The sequence below is a fragment of the Megascapheus bottae genome, chromosome 1 (genome assembly GCF_031878675.1).
Source record: "Megascapheus bottae isolate mThoBot1 chromosome 1, mThoBot2.hap1, whole genome shotgun sequence".
NCBI lineage: Eukaryota > Metazoa > Chordata > Mammalia > Rodentia > Geomyidae > Megascapheus > Megascapheus bottae.
This window is the reverse complement of record NC_143509.1, coordinates 56,865,416-56,890,673: the sequence shown is the minus strand read 5'-3', so window position 1 is coordinate 56,890,673 and position 25,258 is coordinate 56,865,416. Positions and strand designations below refer to the sequence as shown.

Here is a 25,258-nt window from a genome sequence, read left to right as displayed (position 1 = left end):
AGTTGCCCACGCTGCTCATCAGCACATCAGCTTAAGGGTCTGCAGAGGAAGTGGTCTATTTGACATCCTAGACACTAGTCCAGACTTTTACTACAGACTTTGTCCAATGTCATTTAATACCCATAAAAAAGAAACAAAAGTTATACACTATACCAACATAGGTTGCATAAAACACAGACATAATTACAGAATGATGGGGTAAAGGGTGAGTCAAGTCAGCAGTGGAGACTGTGCTGAAAGTGAACTACACAGCTTGTGCAGGAGTGGGGTTGGGAGGGAAAAAAAAAACAGGGAAAAAATGGGGGAAGAAATGACACTGTTCAAAAAGACATACATGCAATACCTGACTTAGGGACCAGTGACCCCTTTCTGTACATCACTTTTCAATGAAGAAAAAAGACACATACAGGGCCAGGAGTTTGGCCTAGTGGTAGAGTGCTTGCCTAGCATGCACGAAGACCCAGGTTTGATTCCTCGGCACCACATATAGAAAAAGCCAGAAGTGGTGCTGAGGCTCAAGTAGTAGAGCTCTAGCCTTGAGAAAGTCCAAGGACAGTGCTCAGACCCTGAGCTCAAGGCCCAGGACTGGCAGAAAAAAAAAAAGACACATACATTAGATACATTGGTAGATGGCTATCAGGAAAGTACAAGTGAATGAGTAAAAATAAAATGACATAAGCAAGAGCATGTATGTTGACTGATACTGACAATTAGCTATAGAGATTGTAAAGTATGATAACTCTCAGCACTGAGGAGTTTTAAAGAACAAGCCAGGCATGGTGGTTCATGCCTACAACCCTAGCTACTCAGGAGGCTGAGATCTAAGGATCAAGTCTCAAAGCCTGCCCAGGCATTAAGTGAGACTCTTATCTCCAATTAACCACTAGAAACCAGAAGTGGCGCTGTGGCTCTAAGAGTAGAGTGGTAGCCTTGAGCGGAAGAGCTCAGGGACAGCACCCAGGCCCAGCTCAGGGACAGCACCCAGGCCCAGAGTTCAAGCCCCACAACTGACAAAAACAAACAAACAAGCAAAAACACACATACACAGAAAAAACTTTTAAAGTACAGACTAACCTGGCCCTAGGATTGAAAGGCCAAGATTCCCTTCTCCTAAGAAGAAAGGAATGTGATGTGATGTGTGTCATAGCTGCAGCCATCAAGCAGGCTTTAAGATCCAGAACTGTCCCAGCAGTAATAAGCAATGAGTCACAAGTAATAAGACATCTCAACATCACATTCTGCTCCAGGTAGAATGCATCAAGAATGATAAAACTGGTATTCTTCTATTGCAAAAAAATGCATAACCCCAATCAAATCATAAGAAAACATTACAAAACCGACTTTTACAAAATTAGTTATCAGTACTTCCAAAAATATCAAGGTCATGAAAAAAATACTGAAACTATGTTGCAAGCAGCAGGAGGCTAAGGAGATAGCTAAATTCAATTTTAGATCCTGGATTGAATCCCCAAATAGAAAGAAGACGTTAATGGGAAAAAAAAAAACTCACAAAATACTTTAAAATGTGTATGGTTTTATTTGCTGTTGTGCCAAGGTTAACTTCTAGATTTTTATAATTATACTATAATTGTGTAAATTAGGATCAGTAGAGGAATCTATGCAAAGATTTGTACAGAAACTCAACGCTTTTTTTGTTAAAATTCTGTCTAGGATTATTTCTTAATAAATTGTATAAACCCAGGACTGATAACCTTTGTGGGATACTTTTTTGTTCATTGAATCAGTTTCATTGTTAATTGTCTTTCCAGATTTTCTATTCCTTCTCCAAGCAGTTTATATTTTGCTCAAAAGTTTCCATTTAGCAGAGCTGTGGCTCAAAGTGATATAGCACCAGCCTGGAACAAAAATGTTCAGGGAGAGGGCCCAGGCCCCAAGATCAAATTCCAGAACCCCTCCCCACAAAAAAAGTTTTCCTTTTGTTGGTTTATTTTTGGAATTTGGAATGCATTTGTTTACATTAGTCTCTAATAATCTCTGAAATCTCTGCTCAGTTTATGGGTTATATCATCTATTTTATAGTTAGCACTGTTCACCTGTGTTTTATTTTCTGTTTGCTCCTTGATCAGGACTGTGGGAGCTTTATCCATTTTTATTGGCCTGTCAAAGAATCTGTTTTGTTGTATCAATCATTTTTATTTTGGGGAGGGGTAAGAGGGATTACTTGTTTCTTCATTTTCCTTCGCATTAATTCTATCGCTCTTTTTCTAACTGTTTGCGGGTGAATAATTTTCTTATTTGTTTTCCATTTTTTTTTGCTATTCCTGGGCTTCAGCTCAGGGCCTGAGCACTGTCCTTGGACTTTCTCAAGGCTAGAGCTCTACCACTTGAGCCTCAGCACCACTTTCAGCTTTTTTCCATGTATGTGGTACCGAGGAATTGAACCCAGGTCTTAGTGCATGCAAGGCAAGCACTCTACCACTAGGCCAAACTCCCGGGCCCATGTTTTCTATTTTTATCTATTAATGTGGTCAGTCATAAGCACATAGTTATTCTAGCTCTATTTTCCTGCAATAATCAAGTTTTAGTATGCATCATTTTTCAATATGCATTTCAGAAGGATGTGGGGTTTTTTGACACTGTGGCTGGGGTTTGAAATTAAGGGATTGAACTTTTACTTAGCTCTTTCAAGCTTAAGGCCAAGGCTCTACCATTTAACCACATCTATACTTTTGACTTTTTTTTTTGCCAGTCCTGGGCTTGAGCTCAGGGCCTGAGCACTGTCCTTGGACTTTCTCAAGGCTAGAGCTCTACCACTTGAGCTTCAGCACCATTTCCAGCTTTTTTCTATGCATGTGGTACCGAGGAATCGAACCCGGGTCTTCGTGCATGCTAGGCAAGCATGCTACGACTAGGCCAAACTCCCAGCCTAGTTTTGACTTTTTAATGGTTAATTGGAGATGAGTCAGATTTGACTGCCCAGGCTGGCTTCAAATCATGATCCTCAAATCTCAGTCTCCTGAGTAGCTAGGAACACAAAAGAAAGATATTAGTAACCAGCCTAACCCTTTGACTTTTGATTATTACAACTTTTCCATTTATTTTTAAGTATATATTTATTAGTATTATTATTTGTATTTCATTAAACAGGCATTCTTGTGACTTAAAGAGTACCTGGTCATTCTGAGCAAAATTCACTGTGCAATTTTAATAAATACTGCCATTTACTTTACACTTCTTCCTCCAAAAGAGCTATTGGCTGCCTGAAAAGAGGAAAAAGCTGTAAAATTGAATATGCAAAAATGTCTGAATGTTCTGAGGTTTCCTCCTTGATCCAACCTCCCACATCTTTCCAACAACTTTGTGTACTAATTAAGAATATTAAAGCATACCGTTATCTTGATTTGTAATTCAGTTAATCTTCATACAAATTACAGCCAATAAAAGTTTTCAAATTAGCATCTCCTCTCTGGCACTTGCAGGTATCCGTGACATTTGTGTGTGGATAGAGGTTAAGGAGATTTGTGATTGTGCTGAAGAATATAGGTCCAGAATCAGTACTTATTATTACTGGTGTTAAAGGATGACAAGTAATATCCTGACTAATTTATATATTCTCACTACTTGAAACTCTGAGCTAAGCTAGAATCTGTAGACAAGGTCAGGAAAGTCACTCTAAAATGGAATCTAATGAGATTTAATATACAAGGAAAGGGAGTTACATATCCTACTCTGTGGTTTTGAGCGTTCTTTTCTGGAAGCTTGGGGTGTCAGAAGTGATGGCTCTAACTCATGTAGACTAAAACACGTAGCAACAGTTATCCATCACTCCCTGTGGAGTCAAGGTTCTCCAAATAAAAGGAAACCAACCATACAGAGCACACACACACACACACACACACACACACACACACACACACACGATTTATTTTAATGACTTTGTATCACACACACATGAGTTATTTTCATGAATTTTTGTATGTGTTTAGAGGGGCTGACAAATTCAAAATCTATCATATAATATGAGTTGGGCAACCCAGGATAGCAACAATATTGTAATCCCACTCTGAAGTTGGCAGAATTTCTTCTTGCTTAAGAAAGGACAGAAATTGCTCCAGTCAGTCCTTCAGCTGATTGATCAAGGCCCATTCACATGATGGAGGGCAATCTTCTTTATTCAAAGTCTGCCAATTATAATACTAATCTTATTCAAAAACATGCTCACATATTTGGCCAATTGTGTCAGCACTGTGGTCCAGCCAAGTTACTAGACAAAATTAGTCATCCTAATAAGGGTAGGTACCAGTGGCTCACACCTGTAATTCTAACTATTCAGGTGGAAGAACCTAGCAGGTGATTTGAACCTAGCAGGAAGGTCAATAAGACTCTTACCTCCAATGAACAGCCACAAAGCCAGAAGCAGAGCTGTGCTCAAATGGCAGAGTACTAGACTTGAGTGAAAAATCTAAAAGACAGTAAGCAGAAAGAACAATGCCCAGAACCTGAGTTCAAGCCCCTGTACACGCGAGTGCATGTACACACACACACACAGACACACACACCCCTAATCATCATACTGCTCAAGGCCAGAGAAGCTAAAGTGGGTCGGCATTTCAGTCCCTGGGAAATGAGCACCTGAGAGGGAAATGGCCTGAAACAAGCCTTACTTTTAGCCTGCCACTAATCTTGTGACCTTGGATAGTTGAGTAAATTCTTGGAGTCTCATATTTTTTCAGCTAAATAATAAGACTGTGAGAAGTAGAAGATTTAACTCACATGTAACATCCTCTGTGCCCTTTGCAGATATTCATTAACACTCTGGGTCCAGAGTGAGGAATATTCTCTGGCTACTGCTTCATTTTGAATCCAACTTACCAGAAGATCCAATACCTTGGGCTCTGACACTCTTCACAAACACATGCTCCACTTATGAATTCTGTCTTCTATGTATGTGACTTAATTCACACTGGAAGGATCTTCCTGAGTTCATGAAAGCAATCACATACTTGTGCATACATCAGTGTCTGCACCAGAAATTACTACTAAGAAATCTACCCTAGGAAACTAAAATAAAGACAGACAAGATGGGAATTTCACAGATACTTAACTGTAGAAATTAATGTTATTTTATGCTAAACAATACAATAAACCTCTTGTCTGTGTTGCTCTGTGAGAACGCATCATCTTATTCCTATCTCTTGAGCTTCCTTTGCTGCATCCCCTTAATTTGGGCCACATGAGACATTGCATGAGCTTTCTGGCCTAACCTCAACATGAATGACATACAGCTCTTTACACAGGGTATCTGATCAACTTGGTCTCTCTATTCTTGGGTCAAATTCTTTCTCTCTCCATCCTTCTCTTCCCTCTCCCTCCCATCCTTCTTCCCTCCCTCCCTCCCTCTTTTCCTCTCTCTCTCCTTTCCTCCCCCTCTTCTTTCTTTCCTCCCTCTCCCTCCTCCTCTTCCTCCTCTCCCTCCTTCTTCTCCTCCTTTGCCTCTTTCTCCTTCTTTTTAATTTTTGGTGTTATTGATATTTCAATTCAGAGTCTCGCACTTGCTAGCTAGATACTCTTAATGTTGCGCCATGCCCTCAGCCCTGTTTTTTCTTGGCTAGTTATTTTTTACTTCTGGGTACAATCTGCCTATGATAGCCTTCTTGTCTTAGTTAGGATAATAGGTACCATATCCAGCTCTTTATTGAGAAGGGTTCTGGCAAAATTTTCTGCCTAGATTGGCCTCAAACTGTAGGTAGGATTAAAGTTATGAGACACCAGTATCCAGCTGTGATTAAATTCTTAAGAGAGTCTAAGATATCAAATGATACATGGGTTCTTTGGTGAGATAATCCAATGAGCTGTTAGCTAAGTGAGAATGAGTCACATGAACAATGAACTGAAATGTAAGTAAAAGATTAAGCTTAAAAGGAAAACTTTAGGCCAGGAGTTTGGCCTAGTGGTAGAGTACTTGCCTAGCATGCACAAAGACCCTGGTTTGATTCCTCAGTACCACATACATAGAAAAAAAAACAGAAGTGGTGCTGTGGCTCAAGTGGTAGAGCTCTAGCCTACCACTTGATCAGTGATCAGACCCTGAGCCCAAGCCCAGGACTGGCAAAAAGGGAAAACTTTAAAAAGCAGGTTAACTCACCTACAACTTAGTTTCTAACATGATTGCTCAGCTGGATTATTCCTGCATCCCTGGCTCCAAGTTGGTTCTCAGCAAGCCTCTACATTTGCACAGGAGATTTCTCCTCCAAACAGAGGAGCCGTGGCTTTTCTGCCTCTCTAGTTTCTAGAATTGCCACTGGGCTAGTCAACGGAGAACCCTGATCTTCCAGTAGATGACCTCTATTCTGTGCCATGGTTTCTGGGATGAACTAAACATCTCCAGTCATCCTGCTGCCCTCTTCTGTGTCTTCCTTGGTCTTTGATTCCTCATCTCTCAGACTCTCAGACTTAAGGATTCTGTGCTCATTTTTTTTGACAGTACTGGGTCTTGAACTCAGGGCCTGAGCACTGTCCTGAGGCTTTCCTCAAGACCAGAATTCTACCACTTGAGCCACAGCACCACTTTCGGCTTTTCTATATACATGGTACCAAGGAATCGAACCTGGGTCTTTGTGCATGCTAGGCAAGCACTTTACCACTAGGCCAAACTCCCAGCCCATCTGTGTTCATATTTTATCCAGCATCCATCTAGTTCTTCCTCGGGATGCTCTTAGTCTTGTGTTTTGCTCCACTCCTGGATAAATTTACTCAGATCATTGGCTTGAAGACTGAAAGACAGATCCAGATAGAGCTGGATTCATGTTAGGTACACTGAGAGGACAAGCCTAAAACAGCTAGTTTACTTTCACTACCAAAGTCTTTTCTTCTTATCTGTGGTCAATTGTGGACCTGAAATATTTGAGGAAAGTAATTGTTTTCCCTGAACATAGGGCAGACATTTTTCCTGTCATTATTCCTTAAACAACTTAGCAGAACAATGATACCTGCTGCCAGTTGCATTGTATTAGGTATTATACATATTGCAGATGAAAGAACGTGAGGAAGGATTGCGTGGATTATATACTAGTTGAATACCATCTTACACAAGAAAATTTGACAATTCATGGATTTTGGTACATCCTAGAGTCAGCCTCCATAGACACTGAGGAATGACTGTTCAGAAACAGTGGAAGTAGCAGTGAAGCATCAGAGAGAAAATGTGAAAGTTGGCAGAGCTAGGTTTCAGTCATGGCTCTAACGTTTATTAGCAGTGGGTTAATTTTCAATTTTGGGGGGTCATAGGGCTTGAACTCTGGGCCTGGGTGCTATCCCTGAGCTTTTCAGCTCAGGGCTATTGTCCTACCCTTGAGCCATTGCCCCACTTCCCATTTTCTTGAGATTAATTGGAGCCAAGAGTCTCACACTTTGTAGTGCCCAGGCTGGCCTTGAACCATGACCCTCAGATCTCAGCCTCCTGAGTAGCTAGGATTACAGGCATGAGCCACTCCATCCAGCTAGCAGTAGGGTTAGTTTTCTAGGACTTAGTCCTGCCAGATGAAAATAATAAGGCAGGAGTAATGTTCTATGCCTGTTATCCCAGCTACTTGGGGGGCTAAAATTAGGACAATCACAATTTGAAACCAATCAGTGCACAAGATATGCAAGACCTCCATCTCAACAGAAAGAAGATCTAGATATTATTATGTGTGCTTGTCATTCTAGTTATGTTGAGGAGTATTGATGTTCTGGACAGGCAAATGTGAGACCTCATCTCTAAATTGACCAGAGCAAAAAAAAAGGGTGGGGACATAGCTCAAGTGGCAGAGCACCTACCTAGAAACCAGAAGACTGTGAGTTTCAACTATAAAAAAAGTATTAGTACTTAAGGAACAGAGTTGTTAGGATAATTAAGTCAGTACCAAGTACTCATTATTATTAATAATATTTATTTTTTTTAATTTAACGGCATTAATAACAGTATTGTCCAGTCTTCCAGAAAATGGTAAATGCAGAGGCCTTGATATGCCACTCAATCAACTACTCACTTCTGAGAAGCAGGCTTTTTTCTGCACTCCATCTGTCCTACAAGGTCACTGTCATATGGGGGTGATGAAGAAATGATGGCTATATTTATAGCACTTAGGGAAAGCATATTTTGGGTTTGGAGAAGTTCCTCCACCTAAAATCCTATCCTGTAATAAAAGTTTAAAGTCCTTTCCTTGCAGCTTACCTTATTTTTTCCCCTTAAACTACAGCAGCAATGTCACATTGCAGCTTCTCTCCATGGGAAAGTGCCACTGTACAAAAATATATTTCTTACTGAATTTTGGCTGAAGGGAAAAAAGTATTTCTAGGTCATTTTCTCCTCTGGCTAAGAAGTATGCAGTAATTAAAACATTATTTGTAAGCAGGAACAAGAAATAATTTACAGCCAATGTACAATCATTTCACTCTTTCATGAACTTCCATATTTATGTATTTGAATAAAACCTATGAATACTAACTGGCTCTTTATTCCAGTAAATGAGACTGAGGTGAAAGGGAACTGAGGGATAAAATGCGGGCCACATAATTGAAAAATAAGATGGAACGATGGATTTTAGATGCTTGTCTGCCACTAGATCATTTTGTGACTTTAACTAAGTACAATGCTCCGTGCTCTGATTCCTCACCAGGAAAATTATGACAATAAAACTACCTGGAAAGTACGGTATGTGTCCTATTTTTAACAAAAGAAAAGCACGTCAACATGACTTTGGCATTTTTGAATTCGAAAGGAAAATATTCAAAACAAGAGTCAAAGAAATAGGAATTCTTAGTCATCCTTGGTAACTCATAAATATGCCCTTTTCAATCTAGGGTTTTATGAAATTAATAGCACTCCTATTATTGCTTAGGCAAAGAGAGAGGTAAGTAGGTAATTGACAAAAGGTGAAATACATTTATTCAAGAAACATTTAAATATTTCCATGCCCACTAATAATGCGATAATAAAAACCCTGCAATCAGAACAACTAGGTAACATTTGTTTGTTTGTATTATTATGGATTGAATTCAGGATCTCATGCATACTAAGCAGGTCTCTACCACTAAAGTACATCTCCAGCTTTCACTTATGAAATTAGAAATAAAAAAATAAACGAGGGACCGGGAATTTGGCCTAGTAGTAGAGTGCTTGCCTAGCATGCACGAAGACCCGGGTTCAATTCCTTAGTACCACATACTTAGAAAAAGCCAGAAGTGGTGCTGAGGCTCAAGTGGTAGAGCTCTAGCCTTGAGAAAAATCCAAGGACAGTGCTCAGGCCCTGAGCTCAAGCCCAGGACTGGCAAAAAAACAAACAAACAAACAAAAAATAAACAAAATATTCAAGTCCAGGTTTTTTGAGGATGTAGGGAAATGAGCACATTATTTGTGAAAGCACAGGACTTTGTGGGGGGAGGGATGAGTCCTAGACTTGATCTCAGGGCCTTGGGGTACAGTCCCTTAACATTTTTTACTGGAGGTTGATGCTTTACTACTTGAGCCACAACTCCATTTCCAAGGTTTTGGTGGTTAATTGGAGATAAGAAGTTCTCGGATTTTTTTGGGCCTGTGCTGGCTTTCAACTGTGATCCTACCAGAGTAGCTAGGATATCAGGCCTGAGCCTATAATGCTATAATGTTTGCTATCCACCAACTACAGGATTTTTGAAAGCAATCTGGGAGTAGCCTTTATTTATTTATTTATTTATTTATTTATTTATTTATTTATTTATTTATTTATTTATTTATTTGGTTGTGGGACTAAAACTCTGGGCCTGGGCGTTGTCCCTGAGCTCTTCAGCTCAAGGCTACCACCCTACCCCTTGAACCACAGTGCCACTTCTGGTTTTGTGGTGGTTAATGGGAGATAAGAGTCTCACGGACTTTTTAGTGCCCAGGCTGGCTAGGATTACAAGTGTGAGCCATTGCGCCTGGCTTAGCCTTAAATTTTTTAACCTGCTTGCCCTTTGAGGAAGAAATTTAACTCTGAGGAATCTGATTTCAATGTTAGACAAAGCTGTACATATGATGCTGTTGGGTACAGCACTGTTTGGGATGGCATGAAAAGGAAACCTTAGCATCTATCAATAAAAAATGATTCAGTGACGTATGATACATCCATATTGCCATATGCCACCATTAAAAAGTAAATACATTCACATATGTTGACAGATGGTGTAGAAAAGGACTGTGCATAAAGTATTTTAAGTTATAAAAATAAGTTGTAGGATAATATATACAATATGATCTCATTTTTCAAAAGATGAATGTTTGGAAAAGCACTCATTAAACTAGTAAGAGGAAAATTGCAAAAAGTTAGGAGATGGCCTTACACTCTCCCTTTCTCCCCCTTTCTGTCTCTCTCTTTTACTTTATATGATTGTACATTATAATTTTTATTTTAGGTAGTGGGACTTGAACTCTAGGCCTGGGCACTGTCCCTGAGCTCTTCAGCTCAAGGCTAAGGCCCTACCCCTGGAGCCTGAGAGCCACTTCTGGTTTTCTAGGGGTTAATTGGAGATAAGAGTCTTACCGATTTTTCACCGCAGTCCTCAGGTCACTGCCTCCTTGGGTCGATAGGATTGCAGGGGTGAGCTACTACTTTGGTAGTTTTTGAGCTTTAAAAAAAAAAAATGCTTGGGCTGGCGCTGGTGCCTCACGCCTGTAATCCTAGCTACTCAGGAGGCCCAGATCTGAGGATCGCGGTTCAAAGCTAGCCCGGGCACTAAAGAAAAGTTTGGACTCAAGGCCCCATACTTATTAGGCAGAGACTCTTGTTAAAAGCATTACCCTCAGCAATCCGTACATATATATGGGTTGCTCAGTCAGTTTCCAGATTGACTGAAGTATCAGTTGCCAAATTTACCAGTCCATTGATAGATATATATGTTGTGTCACTGATAATTTTTCCAGGGTAAATGTTTAGAAAATGTCAATATTTCCATGAAGAATTAAAAACATTTTGAAAAATGTGGGTTGGGGGTTTGGCCCTGAAGTAATGATAGATTCAAGTTTGACATTTCCAGACTTAATAGATCATTAAGTAATATGTGCTTGTTGCTGTGTCACTTTAGAAGACTGACCCATTCCCCTTGTTGGTGAGTCATTGAGGATGCTGACACTGGGTCCTGGGAAGCTAGTGTGATCGGGATTTGGTCCCTTCTTCTGTTGTGCGGATGGGTTTCCCCCTGTGGACTTGGCAGTAGTCAATTGGCACAATGTGCCTTGGTACCTTGAAAATACCCTTTGTCCTGACAATCTATCATTCTCTTAAGGATTCACCACCACCAGTTAACTTCCACCTAAATCATTGTTCATTGGGGATTGGAACTAACAGTTTTGTGCTTCCATCATTCCTCTCATTACACTTATCTTATTATTCTGTTAAGAACAGCTGTCCTACCCATCTGGGAAGACTTTTTAGTCTGAAATACAACTTCTACTAGAAAGGCAGGGTATTTAATTATCATTTAAATATTTGTTGGCCACTTATAGTTCTTGGTAAATTATCTTCTCAGGTCCCTTGCCTATTTACAAAGAGAATGTTGCTCATTCTCTTATTGATATGTTGGCATTCTTTGTAACACTCAACATCTATTTCCCTCAGTTTGTTTCCTGAATTTTAATTATTTTCAATTTTTTTTTTGCCAGTCCTTGGGCTCAGGGCATGAGTACTGTCCTTGGTTTTCTCAAGGCTAGAGCTCTACCACTTGAGCCACAACACCATTTCTGGCTTTTTTCTATGTATGTGGTACTGAGGAATCGAACCCGGGTCTTTGTGCATGCTAGGCGAGCGTCTACCACCAGGCCAAACTCCCAGCCCTTATTTTCAATTTTTGCATGTAAATATGTTTTATACTTTTTTTTTTTTTTTGCCAGTCCTGGGCTTGAGCTCAGGGCCTGAGCACTGTCCTTGGATTTTCTCAAGGCTAGAGCTCTACCACTTGAGCCTCAGCACCACTTCCGGCTTTTTTTCTATGTATGTGGTACCGAGGAATCGAACCTGGGTCTTCATGCATGCTAGGCAAGCACTTTAACCACTAGGCCAAACTCCCGGCCCCATGTTTTATACTATCATCTAGCCTATTATCTTTTTCTTAGTGATTTCTTCATTGGTTTCTTGCTTAGAAACTCTTTTGTATCTGAAAAGAAATTCACTTAATTTTCTCTATCTGCCTTATAATTGTTTTATGATTGAAATTTTATTTTACAATGATAGAATATGCCTTACTGTATTTTTGGTAATACAAGGCTTGTGCTTGCTAGGTGGGCATTCTACCCCCTCAGTCATACTTCCAGCCACACATAACTATTGCTTTATTTTGTTTGAATTTAGGGCTTATGCTTGTTAGATCACCACGGCCCTGTTCATTTTCTTTTCACCTTTTTTCTCTCTGTGCTTTCATACACGTAATTCTTATACACTATTTCTCTGTTCACCAACATTTTTTGGACAGTATCTAATCTCTTGTAAGCACAGGCTTTGTTTCTGATAATTGGATTTTTCTGCTGTAGCAGTCTGAATTTGGTTTTTCTTATGGTTTCCATGTGTTACATTATATTTATGGTCTTTTAAATTATTGACCATATTTGTAGTAGGTATTTTAAAGTCCTTTTGTGTTTTAAGGACTAGTTCCATCATCTATGTCATGTTTAGTTCTGTTTCTATTGATTGGTTTTTCTCGTACCTACAGTTTGTTTTCCTGTTTCTTCATACATACAAAATTGTGTGTGTGTGTGTGTGTGTGTGTGTGTGTTCTGGAGCTTGAACTTAGGGTCTGAGTACTATCCTTTATTTTCTTTGATCAAGGCTAGTGTTCTACCACTTGAGCAACAGCCCCATTTTCAGGTTTTTTTTTGTGGTGCATAATTGGAGAAAGTTTCACCAACTTTCTTGCCTGGGCTCACTCTGAATCATGAATCTCAGAGCTCAGGCTCCTGAATAGCTAGGATTTTAGGTGTGAACTACTGATATCTAGTCATATAGAATTTTTTAGGGGGTACTAGACATTGTAAATGATACATGGATTATGTTATCATTCTTTAAAGACCCTTATGCTTCTTCAAACAAAGCAGTTAAGTCACTTGCAGTTTAGCTTTTACAACTGTGTTTGATGTAATTCAGCCTTATTTCTAGGTGTGGTCATTCTGGAGTATCTCTACTCAATGTCCCAGGTTTTTAATAAGATTTCTCTGTTGCAATTAGCCACAACTTGAATGTTTCTAAACTCTAAGCTCTAGTAATTGTTCAGTTGAAGGTTCCCAGTAGGGCCATAAAAGAAATGCAAATCAAAACAACTATGAGATTCTACCTCACTCCACTTAGAATGACCATGATCAAGAAATCTAATAACAACAGATGCTGGCAGGGATGTGGCCAGGAGGGATCACTACTACACTGTTGGTGGGAGTGCAAAGTCATTCAACCACCATGGAAAGCAGTGTGGCAGTTCCTCAAAAGACTAAACATAGAGCATCCCTATGACCCAGCAATTCCACTCCTTGGCATTTACCCAAACGTCCAGAAACAAGGGCCACTCGCACAAGGATGTTCATTGCAGCACTATTTACCATAGCAAAGATATGGAACCAACCCAGATGCCCCTCCAGAGATGTTTGGATCAAGAAGATGTGGTACTTACACACAATGGAATTCTATGCTGCCATCAGAAAGAATGTCATCTCCCGATTTGTAAGAAAATGGAGAGACTTGGAAAAAAAATCACATTAAATGAAGTAAGCCAGACCCAGAGGAACATTAGGCTCAATGAGTACACATCTAGGACTCTCCTACCAGAGGATTACAATAGCTCAAAACCTAGGTACATCAGGTCATATAGGATGAGACTAAATGAAATGAACTCTAGGAAACAAGAACTTTATCTTGTGTGATTGTTGTTCTTAATGTACTATGTTATTTTTCTCTTTTTTTGCCCTTATGGTTAATCCCATATTGTTACAGTATCTGACTTTGTTACCTGGCATATTGTATATATCTTTATTTGTTAATTTGAAATAGGAAAGACAAGAGGGAAAACAAGATGATTAGGAGGGGGTGGGGGGGAAAGGGGAAAAAAACATGAGAAAGAGTATCAATGTATGAGAAGTAATGTACCTACTATCTGACAAATGTAACTGTAACCCCGCTATACATTATCTCAACAATAAAAAAAAAGGAAGAAAGAAAAAAGAAAGTTCCCAGTAGTTGTTAGTGGCCAGTCTCTTATAGTCTTTAAGGATATTAAATCTACATAAGGATTCAAGGGAAGCTTTATCTACACTCTGAAGTTCTTTTTCTGATACTTTTCTCTGTACTATCAGCTGTCTCAAGTTCTCTTTATTTTAGTTTCCCTCTCCTGAGTTAGAAGAGGACTGTATTCTGCTTGGCTTCATCCTATGCTTAGGTAAATAAGCACAAGATGCAATCTGGGAAAATCTTTTTATTTTTAAAATTTTTTTTCTTTTATTATTGTAATTAATAGAAGGGTTACAGTTATATTCGCCAGATAGAAGGTGCTTTACTTCACATACATTGATACCCCATCTGCAATCTGGGACAATCTTAGTGCTCATGTATTTTCATTCTGTTTGAGATGACAACACAATCTTTTTTTTTTTTTTTGCTTCAGTGGATGTATTTTAGTCTATGTAAATTATAGCTCTGCAAGGCTTAATAATATTTGCAAAATATGTACCATTTACATAATTATTTTATAACATAAAATTTGTTTTAAATTATCTGAATATAAAACCTAATGGTGGTTAGCATTTACAAAGAACCATTTTTGTACAGGATTATCATGAATGGATTTTTCCAGAATAAATGCCTACTGCTTAAGGGATGTTAGTCTTTATAGAGCTTCCCAAAATTATATTTCTCTTCCTAAATATTAAACAAAAATGCTAAAACATTTATTAATGCAAAAATATAGACTATTTTTCATGGGCATTTCTGATGTTACAAATCTGCTTCTATATTTAGGATATTGAATTGTATAATTTTACTTTGAAAATTAATTTTCAAATTAATGTTTGTATTTACAATAAATTAACTTATTGTATTTTATCTTTCATATTACAGCAAGTTTTAAATATGTGCTGTTATGCTGTGGCTAGAGTTTAAAAATGTGTTTTAGCTGCTAGTCACACAATAACATCACAATCTTATATCTGTGTTTCTGTTACCTGAAAGCATCTGTTTCATAGACTTGATTATGTTTTCTATTACTTATGACAGAGACTTAGTATGGTAGTGATTTCTTAGCTGTTACTGGATGACCTTAACATTTAAAAATGTATTGGAGGGGGTTGGGGGAAGGGAAATGGGGATCAAGATATGTGAAAGGTTATCAATGTATGTGAATTAATGCACCTTCTATCTGGCAAATATCATTAACCCTTCTATTAATTACAATAAAAAATATATGAAAAAAATGTATTAGAGGACCATGAGTTTGGCCTAGTGGTAGAGTGCTTGCCTAGCATGCCTGAAGACCTGGGTTCGATTCCTCTGTACCACATACCTAGAAAAAGCCAGAAATGGTACTGTGGCTCAAGTAGCAGGGTGCTATCCTTGAGGAAAAAGCCCAAGGACAGTGCTCAGGCCCTGAGATCAAGCCCAGGACTGGCAAAAAAAATGTATTGGATAATGAAATATACCAATACAGTTTGATGAATCTTCATTAATTGACCATATCATACATCAGATCAAGAGCGTTGTTAGTGTTCTATTTCTAATACTGATACTTCCTGGAGGGAAGCAATATCCTCCCTTTTACAACTACAATAGTATTTCTTTTGTTTTGAATGTCATCTAAGTAGACTATCATACATGCGTTTCTCTGTCTTGTGATTGTGAAATTTATTTATACTTTGTGTATAGCTGTAGTTTATACTTTTTCCTAAAAATTGCTTAGGGTACATAGGGTACATATACTTAAGTTATGTATACAGATACTTAGGATATATATATATATATATATATATATATGGTATATACTCAGAAAGCCAATCCATAAAGCTCCTGGAGTTTATTTTTGATTTATACATATCTTGAAAGATTCTATCTCATTCTTTCTCTACTGCCATTATCTACCATCATTTGCTGCCATCAACAAAGCAATTGCCTCAAAAAGTACCTTTATTGTAAGCTTCTTGCCTTCCTCCAAAAATTTCCCACATACTTCGTGAAATAGATAAAAGCATTTTTTGTTGAATGTGTAGTACATTTAGGAGTGGAAATGCTGAGCTAACTCAGCAACCCCAAACTTATATATTAGGCCACATCTTTCTTCTGAATGCTAAACATAATTATCTAAAACTGCTTGACATCTACATTTACATGCGTTTCAAATTTATCATATCCCAAATCATTTGCTCTTCTTTCTAGGGTCTTTGAATCAGTGAATGGCTTCTTCATCTATTTAGTTGCTTGGGAAGTCATTTATAATTTTCCTCTTTTTTGACCCTTACCAGCAAACCAATCCATTAAGTTTCTGGCATCCACCTCTGATTCATCCATATCTTCAAATTATCCACCTCCTTTTCTCTTTACTGCCATTACTCCCTATCACCATCATTTATTGCTTTGACCAATGCAACTGCATCCAAAGTGGCTTTCAGTAACCCTTCTTGCCCTCTCTCAATCTATTCCATAAACATCAAGTGAGCTTTTAAACATGTAAATCAGATTCTACTTAAGTCTTTACTAGCAGACCACTGACCTTAGAATGTCTTTTAAATTATAGTCTGAAATTTACTCAGTGGCCAATGAGAGCCAGCCTGGTCTAGCCCTGCCTAATAACAGCCTCAACTTCCTATCCCTACACATCAACCACACAACTTCCAAGTTTTTTTGATACCCAACTTCACACACAAGATTTCCTTGGCCTGGAACATTCTTCAATGCCTTTGACACCTAGAATTTAAAAAACACTTTATTACTTAGAAAAAAATCATATTAAGTGAAGTAAGCCAGACTCAAAGGAACATAAGCTCAATGGTTTCCCTCATTTGTCATAATCAGTAGAAACCTTGGGCTCTCCTAGCAGAGATTTACAATAGAACAAAATGAAGATAAGTAGGGCCATGTAGTAGACACTAAATGAAAGGACCTCCAGGATATAGAAACAGAAGTCGTATAATGAGTGATTGTTGTCCTTAATGTACTATATTATCTCTCATCTCTTTTGCTGTCCCTTGGTTATCTCATATTGTTACAGTATTTCTCCTGGTTATCTGATATATTGTATATATGTATATCTGGTTATTTGAAGTTGGATAGGGAAGGGAGGAAAACAAGATGAGGGGCTGGGGTGGAGGGAGGAAATGGGGACCAAGACAGGAGAAAGGGTATCAATGTATGTGAAGTAATGCACCGTCTATCTGGCAAATATAATGTAACCCTTCTATTAATTACAATAAAAATATATGTAAAAAAAACCACTTTATTTAATTTATTTTTTAGTTGGTTGTAGGACTTGAACTCTGGGCCTTGCACTGTCCTTGAACTTTTCAGCTCAAGCCTACCTTCCTACCCCTTGAGCCACAGCGCCACTTCTGGTTTCCTGGTGGTTAATTGGAGATAAGAGCCTCACAGACTTCAGTGCCAGGGCTGGCTTTGAACCTCAATCCTCAGATCTCAGCCTCCTGAGTAGCTACGATCACAGGCGTGAGCCACTGGCGCCCCAGCTAAAAGACACTTAAGGGAGGGCCTTTCTGATACTCCAAACTGAATCCATCCTTGTACTCTCGCTTGGTAGACACGTAGTGCTTGTTTAATAATGCATGATCCCGTGGAAACTAGAAGAATCTGTAGGGCCAGAGTCTGGCATGTCTCTGCAAGGTAAATTTCGTGTGTGTGTGTGTGTGTGTGTGTATGTGTATGTGTATTAGTTCCTAGCCTTGATGATCCTTATCGAGCCAATCCATTAAGGCCCTGGAGTTCACTTCCGATTTACACGTCTTGACAGAAGATACCCAGAAGAATACCTGCTTGCTTTAGGCCCCCGTGGGAGAGACAAACTGCCTCCAGACATCAGGTGGCGGGCGAGGGAGATTCGTGTTCTTTCTAAGGGACAGTTTAGTCCTACCCCCAGTGGACGAGGCCATCTCCCAGCACAGGTGCCTCCGAAGCTGTCAATACCTCCGGGAGGGGGCGGGACGAAGGCGATCCCGGAAGTGGGCGTGTCTTTATATGCTTCCCACAGAGCCCGATTGGCCAGAGCGAATGGGGCGGGGTTTGACTCTGCCCGCGCTAGCCACGTTGGACGCGGGACAACCTGGCCCACAAGGCCCTGCGCGGTGCGTCACTCGGAGCGGCAGTGGTGCGACAGGTACGGCCCGGCCCAGCCCCCTCAGTCCTTGTCCTTTCCTGGCTTGGGGTTCGATGGCCGCTTTCTTTACCCTCCTGTTTTCTACCACGGCCTGCCTGAGGCAGAAACCGAGCCTGAGTCTTGGGTGGGAGCGGGGGACCCCGCGTCGTGTGGCCGTGTATCTCGGGGTGAGGTAGGGGATTAAAGGGAGCCGGTCCCCGAGTTCCTTAACTCAGGCCTGTGGGCCTGTGGGCCTCGTGGCGGCGGTTGCTCCTCGGCTGGCCTGGCCGGGGTGAGGCCCTTGAGGAGGGACAGCCATCCCGGGCTGCTGGCGAGGGCTGGCGGAGACTCCAGACGTCCTGTCCAGCCGGGCTGGCAGGGTCCTTGCCGAGCTTCGGTGGCATTTCCTGCTTGTCTTAGGCAGGGCACGACTTGAATTGGCGTTTTGTGGGGTTTGAATGAGCCTTGAGTGGAGATTTGCCCGCGCCTGCTCTCAGAAACCCCCAGAGACCCTGTGAATGGCACTTGGGGAGTTAGTGTGGTTAGAAGGGAGACGAGAGCAATTAGCTCACTCTTAGAGCTAAGATCAGTCACCAGCTGTTTTGAATCCTTGTGTCGAAAACAAACAAACAAAAAAAACCCTACAAGAATAGTTTTATAGTTTTAGACTTTTCCTTCTGTATCATACCTGGGGGCCCCTCCCCATGCCTGCGTATTCAGCCCAGAGGCGAAGTATCAGCCACCAAATGGACATGATGAGATTCCCAGCAAATGACTGGAAAAACCGATTTTTAAAAGTCTGAATCACATTCTGTACTCACATACCAAAAACGTAAGGAATTTGGTAAAAACTCAACAGTACCTATGATTTCTGACACATGAAATTTCAGAATCGATATCTGTGACTATGACCACAGTTAACGAGACATCTACACATTTCCTATTGAGAACCATCACATCAGTTTAGTATCTTTTTACCCCTCTTAGTGTGTGACTAAGTAAAATTTAAGAATATTTTATGTTGGCATATAAGAGAAAGCTATGTTTTATTATTTTTGCCAGTCCTGGGGCTTGAACTCAGGGCCTGGACACTGTCCTTGGACACTTTGCTCAAGGCTAGTGCTCAGCCACTGAGCCACAGCGCCACTTCCAGCTTTTTCTGTGTATGTGGTACCAAGGAATCAAACCATGGCTTTGTGCATGCTAGATGAGCACTTACCACTAGGCTATGCTCCGGGGCCCAAATCTATGTATTATTGAAAGGCTATCTGTGATCTTCCTCACCATGTATTTGAGTAAAAAGTCTGGATATGTTGAGAGGCATTGTCTCCACAGGGTTTTTAGAATTAATCTTTAATTTCCTATTTGCTGGTTTAGGGATTGAACAAATGATTTAAACTTTTTGGGCTTGAGTTTCCTGAAAGGGAAAATTAAAGCAATATTACACAAGTTATTTAGAAGGTTTAGGTAATGTGAATAAAATGCCTGTAAAGAATACAGTAAGTGGTAATATCAAATAATATAGTTTCTTTAGTGCATTGCAAGGCATGTTGGGTGCTTTACAGGATGAGGTAGAAGCTCTTAGTATCTTTAATCAAAACAAAACAGAAAAATAAGGGCTGGGAGTGTGGCCTAATGGTAGAGTGCTTGCCTACCATGCACGAAGCCTTGGGTTTGATTCCTCTGTACTACATACACAGAAAAGGCTGGAAGTGGCTATGTGGCTCATGGTTAGATTGCTCGCCTTGAGTTGAAGAGCTCAGGGACAATGGTGCCCAGGCCCAGAATTTAAGCCTCACGACACACCAAAAAAAAAAAAAAAAGGAAAAAAAAAGAATCTCAAGGACTTTCTAACCTGGCTTCAAACTGCAGTACTTACATATCAGCTTCCTGAGTAGCCAAGGTTACAGGCGTGAGCCACCGTGCCTGGCTAGATTTTTAAGTATATTCTAATCCTAGCTTGGCCTTGATATGGATAGATTATTTTTTTCCACTGTCAACAGTTCAGATGAGATACAGGATTTTATTTATTTATTTTTAATATTAGGATCCAAAGTAAAAATTTAAAGGGCAAAAGTGGTGGTAGTGTGTTTATTGAGAGGGGACTGCCTTTCTCAAGGTGATAAGGTTCATCTACAGATAAGTAAAATCTGCTGTGTTCATTGAACATTGATCCCAGTTTCTTAACTGGTTTAGATGCTAGATCAAATTATTCTGGGAGGAAGAGATTTAGCTTTTTCTTTTCTTTTTTTTTCCAGTCCTGGGCTTGAGCTTAGGGCCTGAGCAATTCCCTTGGACTTTCTCAAGGCTAGAGCTCTACCATTTGAGCCTCAGCAACACTTGCAGCTTTTTTCTATGTATGTCCTACCGAGGAATCGAACCTGGGCCTTCGTGCATGCTAGGCAAGCATCTCCCACTAGGCCAACCTCCCAGCCCTCTCTTAAAAATTTTTATCTAATGATAAATAAAAACAGTTCTCTGATAATCTTTCAAAGACTGACTGCTGGGTTCAGTTATTATTTTTCATACTAGCATGTATTAAAATATCAAATATGCAAAATTTGTCTATAGTTTTTAATAAAGTGATGGACAGCAAACTTTTGTTTTCATTCTTTTTGAGATAAGTTTTATGAACTTTGCTGCCCAGGTTGACTTCAAACCATGATCCTCAGATCTCAGTCTCCTGGATAGCTAAAATTACAGATATGAGCCACTGGGGCCAGCCAATACCTGGTTTTCATCTGCTAGGCAAGTGCCCTACTTGAGCCATGCCCTAAATCTGCTTTTAAATATTAAGAAGATGGACATATGGAACTGTAAGTCACAACTTTTTCTCCCCAAATGGTTATTGTGTTGTAGAGGATATTTAAATAATAAATACTTGACTATAAACTAAGACATTTTCTTCCTTTTTATGCTGAGGCCAGATTTGCAGTTGTGACTTAATAACATTCAAAGAAGGATTTTTCTTTTTTTTTCTTTTTTGAAGTATAGATGCCATCCCGTTAGGAATCCCAGTTTTCTCCTGCCACTGTTTTTAAGAGGGAAAAAAGGATCCAGGTACAAGAGGATTATGCCTTGCTACTCAGGAGACTGAGTTCCAGAAAATCTTAGTTTGAGTGAGCAGAAAATCACTCAAGATTCAATTTCCAAAATAACCAGTAAAAACTGGGCTGGAATTGTGGCTCATGTGATAGAGCACCACCTGAGCAAACAAGTTCACTTGAAGTCTTCAGTTCAAGGCCAAGTACTGGCCAAAAAGGAAAAAGGAAAAAAAAAAAAAAAGAAGGAAAGAAAGGCAGGTGGAACTATACTGGCCTGGTTAAGTAACACTGGGACTTTATTTTGAAAATTCTACTTCAGTTAAAGTTTAATTTGTTGCTGGTATTTTTTTCTTGTAAATAATTACCGAACAAAAATGTTAAAGGGTAGTGACATATTAGTAAGTAGAGACTCCTTCCCTTTCCTCATGAAAGAGGAAAAAAAGGAAATTTAATGCATTAGCTTTAGTGCTTACCTTTATTATTTGATGAATTACTATTTTGAATCAGGCAGATTTGGACTTTATTTGATAAATAAAATCTATCAACTCATTACCAGACTCCCTCCCTCTCCTCCCTCTCTTCGCCCTTTTCTCCCTCTCCTCGCCCTTTTCTCCCTCTCCCCCTCCTCTTCTCTCCCTCCCCTTCTCTCCTCTTTCCTCCTCTTCTCCCATTCCCTTCTCTTCCTTTCTGGTTCTCCCCCCCACCATCACTCTCTCTGTCTGTCTCTTTGTGTGTGTGTGTGTCTCTCTCTTCCTCTCTCTCTACTAGGGATTGAATTCAAGGCCTCACAGTATCTAGGCAAGTGCTCAACCAGTTAAGTCACATCTCTAGCCTATCTGTGGTTTTTTTTTTTTAAGATGTTCATATTCTCATTTTGGGAAATAGGGTAAAATACTGACTTAGCTGAAGTTAAAAGTTAATTTAGGGGCTGAGAGTGTGGCCTAGTGATAGAGTCTTGCCTAGCATGCTCGAAGCCCCAGATTCAATTCCTTGGTACCACATAAACAGAAAAAAGCCACAAGTGATTCTGTAACTCAAATAGTAGAGCTCTAGCCTTGAGAAACTCCTGAGTTCAACACCAGGACTGGCAAAAAAAAAAAAAAAAGTCTCAGTTTTCTGAAAAAATAAGAAAATTTCTCAATATTTGAAATTTTACAAGTTACCTTTGCTGCTAGTAAATAAGCACCTAGTGACATTGCAGTTTGATGACCCGAGTTATTAATCTGAGGTGTAGACTTGTTTTAATTCAATGATTTTCAACTATAGCCCTGAAATGATACCGTAGGCATTTCAGAAATTTGTTTAAGTCAGAGATTCTTAAGTACCAGCCCACAGACAGAAGACCAGAATTTTCTTGGATAGAAGGATGCCAGAAAATTATATTTCCAACCAAACTTCTAACTTTTTGTGTGAGATTTTGCTGAATATTTTAATCAAAGCTTAATTAGTTATTTGATTACTTTTAGAACCAGGCCTGTGAAATTCTTGTCTCTGTTTATGTAAATCATGTCTAGAATCCAGTAAAAGAGACTAATTATTGTATACTTTGTCAAAAGATTGAGAACAGCTTTTTACCCACTCTTCCCCCCTTTTTTGGTGCCAGTCCTGGAACTTGTACTCAGGCCTTCACGCTGTCTCGTGAGCTGATTTTTTTTTTTTTCTTCTCAAGACTAGCGGCACTTACTAGTTGAGCCACAACTCTGCTTTTGGCTTTTTGGTAGTTAATTGGAGATAAATGTCTCACATACTTTGCTGATGGCTGGGTTGCCTTTGAATCATGATCTTCAGATCTTAGCCTCCTAAGTAGCTAGGTTACATACGGGAATGAGCCTGGTGCCCAGCCACCTATTCCTTTTGCTTTAGTATTTCTACTAAATAAAAAACATTCTCATAACGTGAGAGTAAATTTTGCCTATGTAACTTAGAAAGTTAGTAAGAATCATCCATAGTATTCCTTCCTAAAGGGATGATCATTATTTTGACATATATACAAAAATTAGGTCTCTGAGCTACGCACCAGTGTCTTCCACCTGTAATCCTAGCTACTCAAGAGGCTGAGATCTGAGGATTTTGATTTGAAGCTAGTCCAGGCAGCAGAAAAGTCTGTGAGACCCTTATCTCCAATTAACAACTGAAAAATCTGGAAATGGAGTTGGGGCTCAAGTGGTAGAGCACCAGCCTTGATTACAAAAGTCCAAGGACTAGCACAAAATAAACAAAAACCATTTTCACTAGGATGGGGTTATATATTTAAATTTATTGTAAAAATTGGCAGATTATTTTGAGATTATTTATATGAGCTTTTGTTTTTATGTATGCTTACTAGACTGCTGTGTAGACACAGAAGCAAATAGTGTTGCGGCTTGAACTCAGGACTCTCCCTTGGCTTTTGTACTCGAGGTTGATGCTTTCCACTTGGGCCACACTTCTACCTCCTGCTTTTTTTTTTTTTTTTTTTTTGCCAGTCCTGGGGTTTGAACTCTGGGCCGGGGCACTGACCTTGGGCTTTCTCAAGGCTAGCACTCTACCACTTGAGCCACAAAACCACTTCTGGCTTTATTGGTGTATGTGGTACTGAGGAATCGGACCCAAGGCTTCATGCATGCTAAGCAAGCACTCAACCACTAGGCCACACCCCCAGCCCCCTTCCTGCTTTTTGATGATAAGAATCTCATAAACTTTCTTTTCTAGGCTGGCTTCAAACCATCATCCTCAGATGTTAGCTTCCTGAATGGCTAGGATTATAGAGATAAGCCACTGGCCCCTGTCTACAGCTGTTTTCTTTTAAGCTAATTTGTGAAGAATTGTATGTCATTCTGAAATTAGTGTTCTTTGATTTTTAAGTTGAGCAGTTTTACATATGCTTATCAGCCTTGACTTTGGTTTTCATCTAATCCAAATTATTCATTTTGTTTTAGGTTTTCTCTGTCAGTTAAAATGTCTACAATTTTATCTGCCTCCATTATTCGTGTCAGGGATGGACTGCCACTTTCAGCTTCTACTGATTATGAACAAAGCACAGGAATGCAGAAGTACAGAAAGTATTTTAAAATGCTCTCAAAGAAACTTGCCCAACTTCCTGATAGATGTACACTGAAAACTGGACATTATAACATTAAGTAAGATTTCAGTTTATTTCATTAGAATCATTTGCCTGGTGGCTATCATTTTAATGAGATTTAGGTGGTTGCAATAGAAATTAGTGTTTGATTTGTTAAAACAGTCATGTTCTGAATTTGTAATAAATAGTAGTCATGCTATTATCAACCTATTTGCAGATTCTCTACATTTATATCTGGCTTAACATTTTTATAGTTTTATAGATTATAAAAATTCTTCTAAGATGCTTATGGTTATTTACTGGAGTATTTACATGCCTAGGATTATAGTAGACAAACTGTAATAGGAAATATAAAACAAACTTATTTGATGCCTTCCTTCCAAGAACTGAAGAAGTATATAATCTAGTTGAAGGGGGCACTTAATACTATATTCTATATAAAGGAAATAAGACTGGGTAATAGAATAGAGCATGAATATCTGTGGTGATCAAGGTTTTTCAGAAAGTATGATATCTGAGCAGAGACCTAAAGAATGAGAGAGGATGAGGATATAAAGAAGAACAACAAAGTTGAAGTAACGACCAAGGGAGAAGCCCTTTGATGTATATCAAAATATGGAAAGAAAATCAGTGATATGGAAGCATTGTGGACAGTTAATAGAACTGGAAAAAGTTGAGGCGAGATGGATTCTGTTTATTCAACCTAAATGCAATGGAAAACCATTGGGAGTTTTAAGATAGAGAGATATATGAACTGATTTTGGCTTTGAGTAGGTCATTCTAGCTTCTCTGAGTGAACTCCTAAGGGAGAAAGAAGAGAAATAGATTAGCTGGAAGACTTTTCGAGAAGTTAAGGAAGAGACGACAGATG

At 39.4% G+C, this 25,258-nt stretch overlaps 1 protein-coding gene across 4 annotated transcripts in view; it reads left to right on the top strand.

Annotated features, from left to right (window-relative positions):
- The first annotated feature begins 18,234 nt into the window (after positions 1 to 18,234).
- Positions 18,235 to 25,258, top strand: part of Sec22a (SEC22 homolog A, vesicle trafficking protein) — a 64,132-nt gene continuing 57,108 nt past the window's right edge. Inside the window, exons 1-2 of one of the 4 annotated variants that reach the window (XM_090345303.1) lie at positions 18,235 to 18,303; positions 24,245 to 24,445. In XM_090345303.1, the coding sequence (XP_090201429.1) occupies positions 24,264 to 24,445 (182 nt within the window). In that variant the 5' untranslated portion in view covers positions 18,235 to 18,303; positions 24,245 to 24,263. Of the gene's footprint in view, positions 18,304 to 20,932; positions 21,099 to 24,244; positions 24,446 to 25,258 lie in introns of those variants that run through there. The other 3 variants (XM_090345311.1, XM_090345294.1, XM_090345320.1) reach the window with 3 other exon arrangements.